This window comes from Gordionus sp. m RMFG-2023, chromosome 2 (genome assembly GCF_954871325.1).
Source record: "Gordionus sp. m RMFG-2023 chromosome 2, tfGorSpeb1-WG-v2, whole genome shotgun sequence".
NCBI classification, from domain to species: Eukaryota; Metazoa; Nematomorpha; class Gordioida; order Chordodea; family Parachordodidae; genus Gordionus; species Gordionus sp. m RMFG-2023.
The window spans coordinates 38,280,938-38,294,154 of record NC_088776.1 but is presented as its reverse complement, the minus strand read 5'-3'; the positions used below and the strand labels follow the sequence as shown (position 1 = coordinate 38,294,154).

The 13,217-nt window shown below is 26.7% G+C and overlaps 1 protein-coding gene across 2 annotated transcripts in view; it reads right to left on the bottom strand.

The window, feature by feature from the left end:
* Window positions 1–12,917, bottom strand: part of LOC135923737 (segment polarity protein dishevelled-like) — a 33,804-nt gene extending 20,887 nt beyond the window's left edge. Inside the window, exons 1-4 of one of the 2 annotated variants that reach the window (XM_065458650.1) lie at window positions 12,836–12,917; window positions 2,494–3,138; window positions 1,804–2,000; window positions 773–1,276 (exon numbers count right to left, since the gene is read on the bottom strand). In XM_065458650.1, the coding sequence (XP_065314722.1) occupies window positions 773–1,276; window positions 1,804–2,000; window positions 2,494–3,037 (1,245 nt within the window). In that variant the 5' untranslated portion in view covers window positions 3,038–3,138; window positions 12,836–12,917. The remainder of the gene's footprint in view (window positions 1–772; window positions 1,277–1,803; window positions 2,001–2,493; window positions 3,139–12,835) is intronic. The other variant, XM_065458651.1, reaches the window with a different exon arrangement.
* Window positions 12,918–13,217: the final 300 nt, after the last annotated feature.

Here is a 13,217-nt window from a genome sequence, read left to right as displayed (position 1 = left end):
AAAAAACTTGATTGAACTTGAAATTTGATTTCCGAGAAATGGCAAATATAATATAATAATGAAAGCCAATTAAAGAGAGAGTATAATAACTAATAATAATTTTGTTATGGGAAAGAAAATTGAAGTTGAATAAAAGTACTTTGAAATTTCTTAGAGCCTGTGATTACATGACTGATAGATTATGGGGGAATTTCGTTCCATTGACATAATAAAATTTTATCTCTCAGTAGCTCATCCAATCAAGAAAGAATATTTTACAATGAGGAATACCTACTTCAAAAAGACAGAGTCCCGTGTAATTCATTAAAATCGACAAAAAAAATATTATTAAAAAATAGAATAGAATCGTCATCAAATATTGACTTCAACTAAATAGGAAATATACTGGGAGAATTATAAATGGCTTCAAAGCATCGTCCCTATACAAGGAGAGATTTGCAGAAAAAAATTAACAGATGTAGCATAAAATAACATCAGAGACTTGTCAACAGTTAATTAACTCTATTCCAGTTAGAATAATTATGATCATTTAAGCCAAGTTTGACATAATTAAATTTTACACCCTATGAAAGTTTTTAAATATATATATATAAATTTATGTAGCACTCGTTTTTTTATTAAAACACGCCCCATTAATTTCACATGACTAAAGGTCATAAAATGTTTTTATGTATATTTTTACGTATTTTAAAATCTAATTTAAAAGAATTAAGTCCTTTATATGTTTTTTTAATAAGGCAGAGCGGTGTATGTTGTATTTGAAATATTTTACCTCAAGTATAACATCGCCAGGTTCTATCCGCCCATCTCTAGATATGGCACCGCCTTTCATGATGGATCCAACGGATATGCCTGGAGCTCCCCCTGGTATGTTCACATTTTCAAAACCTCCATCTCCATTTTTATCCCTCCTACCGACAATAGAGATCCCCAGAAAATTAGTGGCCTCCACATCGAGTGTTACCTCTATTACATCAACAGAAACGACGGATTCAGTTATATCGGTGTCTGCATCAGCTACGCGCCTCGAATGAGCTTTATAAGATTGACGGGCTGCCGCGTCAGTCACGCTAGAGAAGCGGCTAGCGGAATCTTCGGTGTCAGAAAAGCCGTAAGGATTATTGTTATTTTGACGATTGTGAATATTTCCAAGAATAAATGAAGGATGAGTGTGATCGTGGGTAGGGTGAGAATGGTGATAAGGGGCGGGGGGCAGCGTAGAGTTGGAGGAGGAATGCGTGGTGTAAGAATGATATTCACGGGCAGCATGGCGTGCCTTGTATAATTCAAAATAGAATAGGCTAGAAAAAATTAACAGTGGCAAATAATTTGTTATCTTTGGTCTTTTAGCGAGGCTTCAAAGTGCAAAATTAAAAATGTAGGCTTTCACAATTGTGCCGGGCCTGAAAAATGTGTTATTGGAGAAAAGGTTGTTGTTGACAATATACTGAAAAAAAATCTAAAGGTATTCATAAATTGTAATAAAATTATTAGTTTTAAATTTAGAACGTCCACACCTCAAATTGAGAGATTGAAAAATATTTGAATAACTTTGGTGTATTTAAAAGGGGCTATATCCAATAAAAATATTATTCAAACTTATTTTTAAAAAGAAAATTGATCGAAATCGAAAAATTCCATTTAGGTGGTATATATCCTCATTTTTATTTGCTATCAAACTGCTCGGTTATAAATAGTTTGCTTAAAAAAATTTAAGATTTTGAGCGTTTAAAAAATTAAAGGTATTTTCAATAAGCTTAAGCATAAATTTAATTATAATAATTTTATATTTAATCCCATTACCTCTGGTCCGGCTCCTCTGAGATAACATTTTTTCCGCCTATGCTGGTGTGGATATTGTGAAAATCCAGCTTTGTTAATCGGGTGTTTATTGTTAAATCCTCTCGCCAGTCCAGATGTGCAAGTCGACGAGGAGATTATTGTGGAAGAAGATTTTTCATTATGAGCTAAATACCGACGGCGTCCCATTTCTCTTTTATCTAAAGTTGGTTTGATAATTCAATTTTATAAAAAAAATATAAGAAAATTGCGAGGCCCCATTTTCATTTTAAGTTAAAATATTTCCCTAAAAAATCGTAAATAAATTTGTATTTTTCAAAAAATTTGTCAAGAATCTCTGAGGATTATACACGAAATGTCTATCTATCTCATCATAACTGTTAAAAACAAATATAAAATTTAAAAAAGTAAGTCAAAAAAGCGTTCAAAAATAAAGTTAGGTAATAATGCAGATTTTAAGATTTGTACATAATACAGTCAGAAGGTCAATGTATTTTAAAGAAGGGGTAAATAAATTCGTGTTTTCTAACTATTAAATTAAAGTAATGGTAGAGATACAGTGATGGCCATCTTTCAAAATTTCATTGAAATTGGATCAGATGCTAGGCCAATAATATACATTTTGAAAACTCCAAGGAAGGTAACAAAGATTTTTAATGTTCACATTCAAAACTAAAGATACAAAAAAATTACCCGAACCAGCAGATTTTCCGGAATGGCCTGAACCGTCATGACTGTTAGGGCCGCCAAGTCCGGCTTGAACTATCCAGCATATAACACGCCCGTTAAAACTGGGGAGTCGAGTTTTATCCTCTACTATTTCTTCTTTGACTACTCCAAAATCATCGTCCATTGATTTAAAAAAATATTTGTAATCCCCAAACTCGTTTTCGCTGTTATTACTATTGTTAGTGGCTGAGTTCCCGATATTATTTGAGTTGGGGGGTATGTATTTTTTCAAATCGCCCAATGTTATGGTGTCAGGAGGTATTGGAAGTTTTACTAGATAAGGTGTGCTTTGGTCGTCGAGATGGTAGATAATTTTAGTTTCTAGTATAGTGGGTCCTTTATCGCTGGGATGTGGAATAACGTTCGTGTTTTGTTGTTCATGATAGTTAAATGGAGGGGAATGAGAGAGAGCGGGGGAGAGAGGGGAAGTGGAATCTAATTGTCGACTGATAAGAGGAGGCGATGGAGGGCTAGGAAATGTGCCTCCGGCGCCACTCAAATCCGACATTGTTTTAGTAGATTGTGTATTGAAATAAATAAGAAATTTTTTTCCTGGGTTCAAATTGTCTACATATATACGATAGTGGTAATATATTTATATTTTCACCTCTAGATTAATATATAATACAGGGATAAATATTTTTATTAAGAAAAGTAATATTGCTGTAAAGTAAAGAAAGAAGTAACGTAATTAGTAGCGGCATTGTTTTTTGGAAAAAGTAATTTCATACGTTACTTTTAATATATTAAAAAACGAATAAGAGTGCTTTTTGCATGTAAATAATGTTCAGATCAATAAATAATAATTGCAAATTTGAAGTGTGATGTGTGTGATTTTTAATTTTCTGCATATTGTTTAGTTATTAACAAAAAATAATATATCGACTAATTTAAATTGATCATAATCAAAAAAAGGGCATTTATATAAAATAAAAATAATATTATCATCAAAAAAACATCAATATTATAAAATTGCGTTTAGCAAGGATTAAAAAAACGTTTACAGTTATTATATCTGAATGGCCTGGCTAGCAGGTCGGGCAAAAAGATTCCCAGAACGGGCAATTTGCGCAAAATATTTGTTCGGGCTAGGTTGAATTTGACAAAAAAAAATTTAAGCTGAATATTAAACAAATTCATGTATTTTACCTTTAAAAATTATTAAGGAGAGGGCCAGACAACTTGTACAAAATAATTTTATGGGTCGGGGAAAAATTTTACAGTCCGGGCTGGTTAAGTCCGATCTCTAGTTACTACTACTTTTTAATTTTAAAAAGATTTAAAAGTATAAATAAACAATAATAGGGTCTCGGTCGGTTATTACATGTCAAATCACACACCTCTTTTGATTTAATGGAAATTTGAATATTGGTTACATATGTTTTAGATAAGCCAAAAACGAAATTTTATTTAACTTTTATATTCATCGAGATAGTATTGTTAAACGGCTCATTTGAGCCGATTTTTTAAAAGGGCATACTCAATATTTTAGCCAATAATTGCACAAGCCTTGAGATTTTGCTAATAGATGTCAAAACCTTTGTTCCATCTATGGCCAAAATTTTAAGACTAGCGTAATGTTATTCTGACTAAAATAATGAGTTAATCGAGTCTTTTAACAACTACCTTGAGATAATGAGAATCAAAAGTGCAAAAATCAACTATTTTTATCATTCTTGCTTAAATTTATTAATCATTATAATGATTTAAATGATGACTAATTAAGGTGAGGAAAAAATTTGAAATGTTTTTTTTTATTATAGTCATCGTCAGTTTTTGCCTTGGGTTTTTCTCTCCGTCAATTGATATACAATCTTTTATCATTAACACCATCCTGCTTATAACTAAACAATCGAAAGTTTTCCCGGCTTTATATTTTGGCAATGAGGGATTTCCTTTCTTTAATCAATAATTTAGATTTTCTCACTTTATGATTCGTCATGTTAAACATTTGTATAATTTTTTTTAATACTCCAATTATAAAATTGTAAGCACTTGATATTTTGATCATTAGATATCTTATCCAAATTTTCTTTCAACGTAGGAAGAATTTTATCTTTAATTATAAAGCAATAATTTTCGGAACCTATTAATTCCAAAACTTTATCTTTTATTACCTTTTGGGTTTTAGTCTTAGAATAAATATTTTAAAATCACAAATATCTTGTAAAATTATATTTAAGAAATAAATGCCACAACAATGTAATTAGAAGTTGTTGAAATAAATTGGCCAAGACCCTCATCAATAGTTTTCTTTGGTTATTGTAAATATAATGCAATTATTAAATCTAGATTCATACCAATAGACTTATAATAACTAGACTGTTCAACGCCCAATTCTAAAATGTTATAAAAACATTATTTTATATATATATTTTTTGTTTTTACTAATAATTATATTCTGAAATTTTCTTAAACATTTAACAATTTTGGTATAAAGAAAATTAAGTTAAATCTGAATATAAAATATCATGAGTAAAAATATAATTTTAATTATTATTAACATATATATTGTTTTATTATTTTGTAATTTATAGATATAATGTTAGTATCTCTGACTTCTTTTTTCTATTATTTTTATTTCTGATTATTTTATTATTATATAGAATAGGATGTGGCTTTGAATTAAAATGCTTAAATTTTTTTTAAATTATCTAGGCTTCCAATATCAATAAAGCTCTTCTAAGAAAGTGAGTCCATGCAGTAAAGAGAATTTTTTAAGCTAGATCAGGAATTATTAAGATACTTTAGTCATTTCCAAATATTCATTAAATTCATAGTTCCGATATAAACATTTTATTTCATCATCATGCAATAAAAAAAACTTAAATTTAAAAATAAATATTAGAAATAAATTCATTAAAATTATTATAATTTTAGGCCAATAATTATTTTTTTCATTATATAAAATATATTTTCATGTTTTTTATACACTTTTACGTTTTCATGAATAATACGGAGTTATCTTTCTTGCATTTTGTAATTTATCAATTCTTCCAAAAAAAAAATTTTTTTTACATGAATTTTAAATTTGTGTCATTTTATATTATAAAATATATATTCATATTATGTTGTAAATTAAACAGTCATTTTTGTTATATATAAAATATATAAAATAAATTTTTTTTAAATGCTCCATCTTGCAAAAAATTTTTTGTTACTTTATTTTCTTATATAATAATATTTAACGTTAAAACCATATTAATGTAAACTTACAGGGTTATAACAAAGGTTTAAAAAATAAAACAATGTTTTTATTTTTGCATATTACTTACAAAATAAATGACTATTCATATATATAATATATAACAAAACACTAAAAAAACATTATGGTATAAATTTTACTGTAATTTTTTTGCATTTACAATTTTATAACTTAATTTTTTTTCAAATGTTTAATAGATAAGCCAAAATTAATCTAGTAACACAAATAATACAAATTCATTTTCATCAATTCCTATTCTTTTTTATCTAATTCAATATCCAATATATCATCTACAAATAATTTCTATATTAACAATTACTCTTTTCAAGTGGTGATTCCATTGAAGATCCAACAAATTTAATCTAGGCAATACCAAGAAGAAGATATATAAATGGATTAAGGAAAAACTAGATATAGCAAAAATATTGTTATCTGTACCCGAGAGAGCGAATGAAAATGAAAGATATCGCAAAGTATATAAATATGTCTTTATCGTCTATAAATAAACTAAGATTGGAAACTTTTCTCGAAATCATAGGAGACGCTTTGACAGGTTACGTAATAGGAAAGATAGGTAGAGAACAAAAGACTCATTCAATACATAAAGAAAAATAATGGATCTTTTAATAGCTAACATTTATAATTAAAGATATTATAGAAATTTACCTCCGAAATTTCTTAAAAAATTAAGGAACTATAAAAAAATTATATTTTAAAAAAGGGTGGTCCAAATGTGCAGAAAAATAACCTGATAGGAGAAACACACCGGGTGCTCTCAATATACGCCAAATTCATTGTATAAAAATGTTAAAGGAATATATTTCTTAGACGAGACAGGTATAAACTTACATGTTGTTGTTTAGCCTGGGCACCATATAATGTTAAGCCGTGAAAGTCCCACCATCTATTGGAATTGAAGGTGTGATACTTTATCGCATTATCCAAGGACGTATAATAGTTTATTATTTCGAGATTATATCATGGAACTCACTAATATCCTACTAAGTGATGGGGTTGTTATGGACAACGCTTCGATCCAAAAAAGCCGTCTCATTAATAGCTTTAAGCGAATAAAATAATTTAACACCCTATTCGCCGCAGCTCAACTCAACCCAAATATAAATTTTTTTTGAGTATTAAAAAAACAGATGTCGATAAATCAATCCCCGACCAAATACAAAAAACGAAATCGTTTAAAATGTAACATTGATTTTTAATGAATTTACTATTTCTTATGACTTTTCAAATTATTATAATAAGATGCATTACTATTTAGAGATTGGTTATTGAGGACAAATGAATTAAGGTAATTTATAAAAATATAATTTACATGATAATATATTTTAAGGGCATGTAGAAAATGGGAATAAAGAAAGATCAAGATATCAAATTTTTTTATATGTATTTTTTACATCCGTTTTGTTTTATATTGGATCGTCATTTATTTTGTAAGTAATATGTGAAAATAAAAACACACATTGTCTTATTTTTTTAATTTTTTATTATAAATATAGTATCTCACCCTATATTAAAATAAAGGTCGCTATTTTTAAGATGGCGATTATTTTAAAGATGTTTTTTTTAATAGTTGGGCAGTCTATGTCAATATATGGCTAGGGTCATACCTTGTAACTCAGATAATCGATTGAAGAATAAATATTTTCAATTTAAAAATAGTATGATTGGTTTTGAGAAATTGAGCGTTTGGTTTCATTAGATAAAATGTAGAAATTATTCGTAATTAATAGTTAGTAAGTAGATGATAAAAAATTTAATGTGCAATGCGCTAGTAATATCTAAATATTTGCGAATGACATTTTGAAAAGATGATTTTTTTATTTATATTTTTTTAAATTTTTCGCTCAAACGGCTGGTAATGACCTTTAAAAAATAGATACTTTTTCTTACACAAAAGAACAGTTGTTCCTTCAACAAATTGTGAAAAATTAAATAATTATCACAACAAATTTTCCAAAAGGGAATAAAATTATTTAGCACCCAACCCCCCAAAATTAAATGGAAAAAGTATTTTTTTAAAAAATTTTATAATTCTATTTTTCAGGTATCCGGAAAGAATTGAGTTATACTAAAATGAACCTTAATAATTTTCTGAACCATAACTGAAACTTACCAAAGGAGCGAACCGTACCTATATAATTTTTCGAACCGGGTGAAAACCGTTTTGTATTATATATATAAATTTTATTTAAACCCATATTCGCTTTTGCATGTTCTATATTTTTTTTAAGAAAAATCTATTGTAAACGTGACAAAAATTTTAATAAATTTTAAACAAACATTACTATTACCATTCTATAAGAATACAAAAAAATAGAGATAAGCCTTTAAGACATCATAGGTAAAAATAAAATCGATGAAAACAAGTTAAAAAAATGAGAAATTTTTTAGGTTATTATAGATGGCATATTTTATTTTATTTGTTTAAATGATTAATAATGTTTTGTAAGATTTTAAATTATCATCTAAAAATTTCTGTAACAATATCTGACCTGTGAACGAAACTTTGGGGTGAGAGTTTTGCTTTGGGTTGTAAGCAACCGTAATATAAATATGGTATATTGTAGGGCTGTGCCGATATTAAATATCGGATGGGATCTGCGCCGATATTAAATGTTTTCCAAAAATATCGGATCGGGCCGATGCCTGTAAAACCCGATCCGATCTTTTTATTTACTTTTTTTTGTTATTTTATGTATATTTATTTTACATTAATAATATTTTCTAAATAATTTTATTTAAACAATGCAGATGCACAACACCCCTTAAATTTGATTTATTTTTTTAAATAGATTTATAGTATTTTAAAAGTATTTTTATAAGGAACACCCAATTATTTATTTTAAATCTTTTTAGATAATAACGCCAATTTTATTACTTATTATACTTTAAATAAAAGAATTTTTTAAAATATGGTATCTGAATTATGGAAATATTTTATAAAATACAAAGATAATTTTGCAAAATGTGTTATCTGCGGAATTCTAATTTCACAGGGAGGAATAATGAAAAATTCATTTATACTACCAATAACCGTAAACCTTTTTTAATTGTTGTAGAAATAAAAAAAATTAAATTAAATGCATAATTCGATTTTTTGCATAAAAATTTATTTCTTAATTACATTTGGTTCAAAGAAGGATGGTGAAAAATCAATATAAATATCAGATCGGATCGGGTTATATCGAATCGGTGAAAAATATGTGGATCGGCACAGCCATATATATATTTGCTTAGACTGAATTGTCCCGTTGACATTTTATAAAGGTTATTCGGCCATTATGTAGAACTATTTTTTAAGAATATGAGTTTAAACTTTATAAACGAAATTTTTATATTAAGATCAGATCTGTCCAACCCTGCCCAAAACCTATTCCATATCTCAAAGTCCTATGCCAGCAGGCATTGGAAATGATGCAATGATTAATTATTATTTAAAAAATATCATATAATATGATTAATTATTTAGGAGAAAAAATAAAATATTCCATCTACATTATTGATAATTTTTATAACAGTTTTTATCGATTTTACTTATGATGTCGTAAAAGCTCATCTCTATTACTTTCTATTTTTATAAAGAATGGTAATAGTAATGTTTGTTAAAATTTTATTAAAATCGGAGCGACCCATTTTTCTGTCTGAGCTCTTTAAATATTGTTCGGAGTAAAAGATGCCCAAAAAATTTTAAAAAGTCTTTTTAAATTTATTTATAAAAATATTAAGTATACGCTGCTAAATTTATTATTTACGAGAGTGTAATTTTTAATCTATCATTAATAAATGAAAAACGATATTCATAAAGAAGTTCTTACTGCTTTTACTCCTGATATTTCCAAAAGAATAATAGCTATGAGGCAGAAATTTGAACCAAATAAATGTTACACTAACCTTAGTTTATCCATTAAAATTTTAAGAATTGAAAGGAGTTGCGCGGCAATCAAGTTTTATTGATCTATTTGGAATGGATTCGTGCTATAATTATAGAATTTGGCTAGGATTTAAATCATATTCCATAAAAACCCCCCACTATTTTATTTAGCACTAGACGTTATATCGATAAAAACAAATTCTCTTAAATAAATGTTTTTTTAGAGGTTGTAACTAAACTTGTTCCAACCCTGATAAAATTTGATGTATTGTATATAATTACTAACCATATCCTAAAAAATCAAATTATCTCTTAAATTGACCTTTTATCATAAACTATGGCAGCAGCATTGAGCAATACTTTTTGCTCAGAGAAAATATTGTAGGCGTGCAAATTCGGAACATGCCTTTGTACTGACACGGGTAAAAGGCATGGAATAATATTGCTATATTTATAGTCGAGTAGTATATTGCTCAAATAATATTTTGAAATCATTTGAGTTTGACTAGTTTTCGTTTATAATAATAATAATAATAAATTACAAAATTTTTAATATTTTTTTTAAAAATCAATAATTATATATTTTAAAGTTTAAAAGTAGAATCATTTAATAAAATTTAAACATAGAAAAAGGGGATGAGAATCAGTAATAAAAATTTTATACTAATTGCCCATGGAATATTAATAAATGATATAGAGAAAATGAGATTATATAAATAACATAGGAGATGTATTGGACAATGGGTAGTATTTAATAGGGTTGTGCCGATATTAAATAACGGATCGGACCGATATTTTTTTAAAACCCGATCTGATCCGATATTTGTTATTGTTTTTAGTTATTTTATGATTGTATATATATATATATATTTTTTTTTATTTTATAAATTATTTCATAATAATAATATTTGTTGTAATGTTTAAAAAAACAGTTAAAAGTTTTATATTTTTTGTTAAATTACGTGCAACAAGAAATGGATTTTAAAATATTTAACGTATTATATTCATAGTGTTGTTAAATGGCTCGATTTAGCCAACTTCTAAAAAACATTTAGCTCAAGATTTTGACCAAAAGTAAATTATTCAAGCTTTTTCACAAATGGCAGAAAGGTTTGGACTTCTATTGGCGAAATTTCTAAATAATAATATTATAACGAAAATCTTGATTTAGCTCTTTTTAAAAATCGGCTAAATTTTGTTTAATAACATGACATACACTTATAAACATTGCAAATTTTTTAAATGAGATTATTAACTTTTGGATAATAAAAAAAATACATTTAATCATTCGTGAAAGTTACTTGTTTTTTTAAATAGAAAATATTGATATTTTTATGATATTGATACAAAAATATATGGTAAATAAAAATCAATATAAATATCGGAATCGGGTTTTTAGTAATAACGGAAAGTATCGAATCCAGAGCTCTAGTATTTAGATCTTTAGGATTGAGATTCAATCAGTTTTATCAAAATGGCGAGATAAAACGGTATGCTTAAATTAAACAATAAATAAACCCTCTAAAATGAATCAAACATTTTTGAACAATATAATATTACTATAATGAAACAGTTTCATTTTATAAACCGGTTTCTGTACCTGGAAATCTAAAAATAAATTCAGTTTCTGATTCCTATAAATTTTAAAAGAGTGGTTCCGGGTTGCATTGATACCATGTTCCGCCGATACCAATACCCAAAATATATTCATTATTATGTGATTGAAAAAAAATTATTTAAAAATTATATGAGGTGAGATATTCTCTACCCCGACTTTTTAAGATGTCTCAAAAAAAATTGGGATCTGTTTCAAAACATCATAAAACATAGAGCTGTTAATATTAACTCAACAAAAAGTAATGTCGTGACTTTTTGCCAGTACTCTGTAAAAAAAGTAACTTCGTTAAGTTACATTTTTTAAAGTGCCAGAAACATTCCTATGAAAAAGGATTTCATAAATTGTTTTCCTTTTGCTTTATATATTTATTGAATAAATTCAAAAATTAAAGAAATTGATCAATGTTAAAATTCACCAATAATGGAGCAAAATCTTAAGGCTTGTATAATACTTTTCCTAATAAAATATTGGGTTTGGCCATTTTTAAAAATTGGCTCAAAATGAGCTGTTTAACATCACTACCTTTGACTTTAAGAACAACTAAATAATGATGCAAAATACACTTTTCTTATCATCTTCACATTTTTTTTACCATACTAAATCACTAGTGTTGTTAAAAGGCTCTATGGGTCGATGTTAAAAACCACCCCAAAATAATATTATGTAAGCTTCAAAATTTGGCAAATAGATGACCAAATCTTTCTGCCATCTATGAGCAAGATATTCAGGCTTACATGATATAATTTTGGCTAAAATCTATCTTAATCTGGTCCTTTTTAAAAATTGACCCAAATAGGCCTTTTTAACAACACTATCAATCACTTCTCAACCAATAAATATTCCAAATGGGTTAATATAAAATAAAGTTTAAACAATTTGTGACTAATCTTTTTACAACAAAAACTTCAAAATATTATTTATATTGGAGATTATAATGCCCTCACCCCCATTAAAATTTTAATATGTTTCCTAGTGGCCAACCCATAAAATATTTGTGAAGATCTAAGTGAATAGATTGCTTGCTGATAAATTTTTTTTATCTGACCAACAATGAGGGCTTCCGGGAGATCTTTAATTTATACTACTTTAACTTTAAACATTATATACCATGAAAAAAATATTGTTATAAGTTATTTTAATGGTAGAAATCATGTATTAGTGGAATAATTAATATTTTTATAGTAAATAAGTGTTATAAAAATTTGCCACATTTAATTATGTGTCCAAATATAATAATTTGTGCCAAGTCATAAGTAATAAATAAATATAATTTTTCATTAAAACTGAGAAACCAGCCATAAAATACCGTGCAAGTCTTTATTCTAATAGTTAATTATAGTCATTTCTCTCACTTAAATTTGAATAAATGATGTAAAATACAATATAAGATACAACAGATAAGCATATATTTTACCAATTATTATATATTATGTATATTATTTAAATTTAAATTAATTAAAGCTGTAAAATATAATAATAATTTTACTTCTAGATTTACTAAAAAATTTCAATTTTTATTAAAACTTTAATAAAGAATATATTGAGTATGAATATTATAAATATTCATTAATGATATTTTGGAATATTACTTTACCTTCGATAAATTAAATTTTACACTGTCTTCTTGAATATCTATGCATAATATAAAAGCATTTAACATGACAGATCATGTGTTACACCTCAATTATGTAAGTATCAATAAAAATCATACTAATTGAATATTGACTGCATGACAGATAAAAAAAATTTTGAATGAATTAGTGACATTCATGGGCTATTTTTTAATTAGGCTCGGTCTGACTTATCTTTATTATTTTTATAAAATCCCAAGGCGGCCAAGCCCATATCCAAAAATTTATTCTTTGTATTCTAGGAAAATAAACAATATTTCAGTGTATTTAGGGCAATCATTTTGTCTGAACTAGAAATTTATAAATATTAGAAGAAAATGTTCACGTATATTTTTAAGTTAGCAA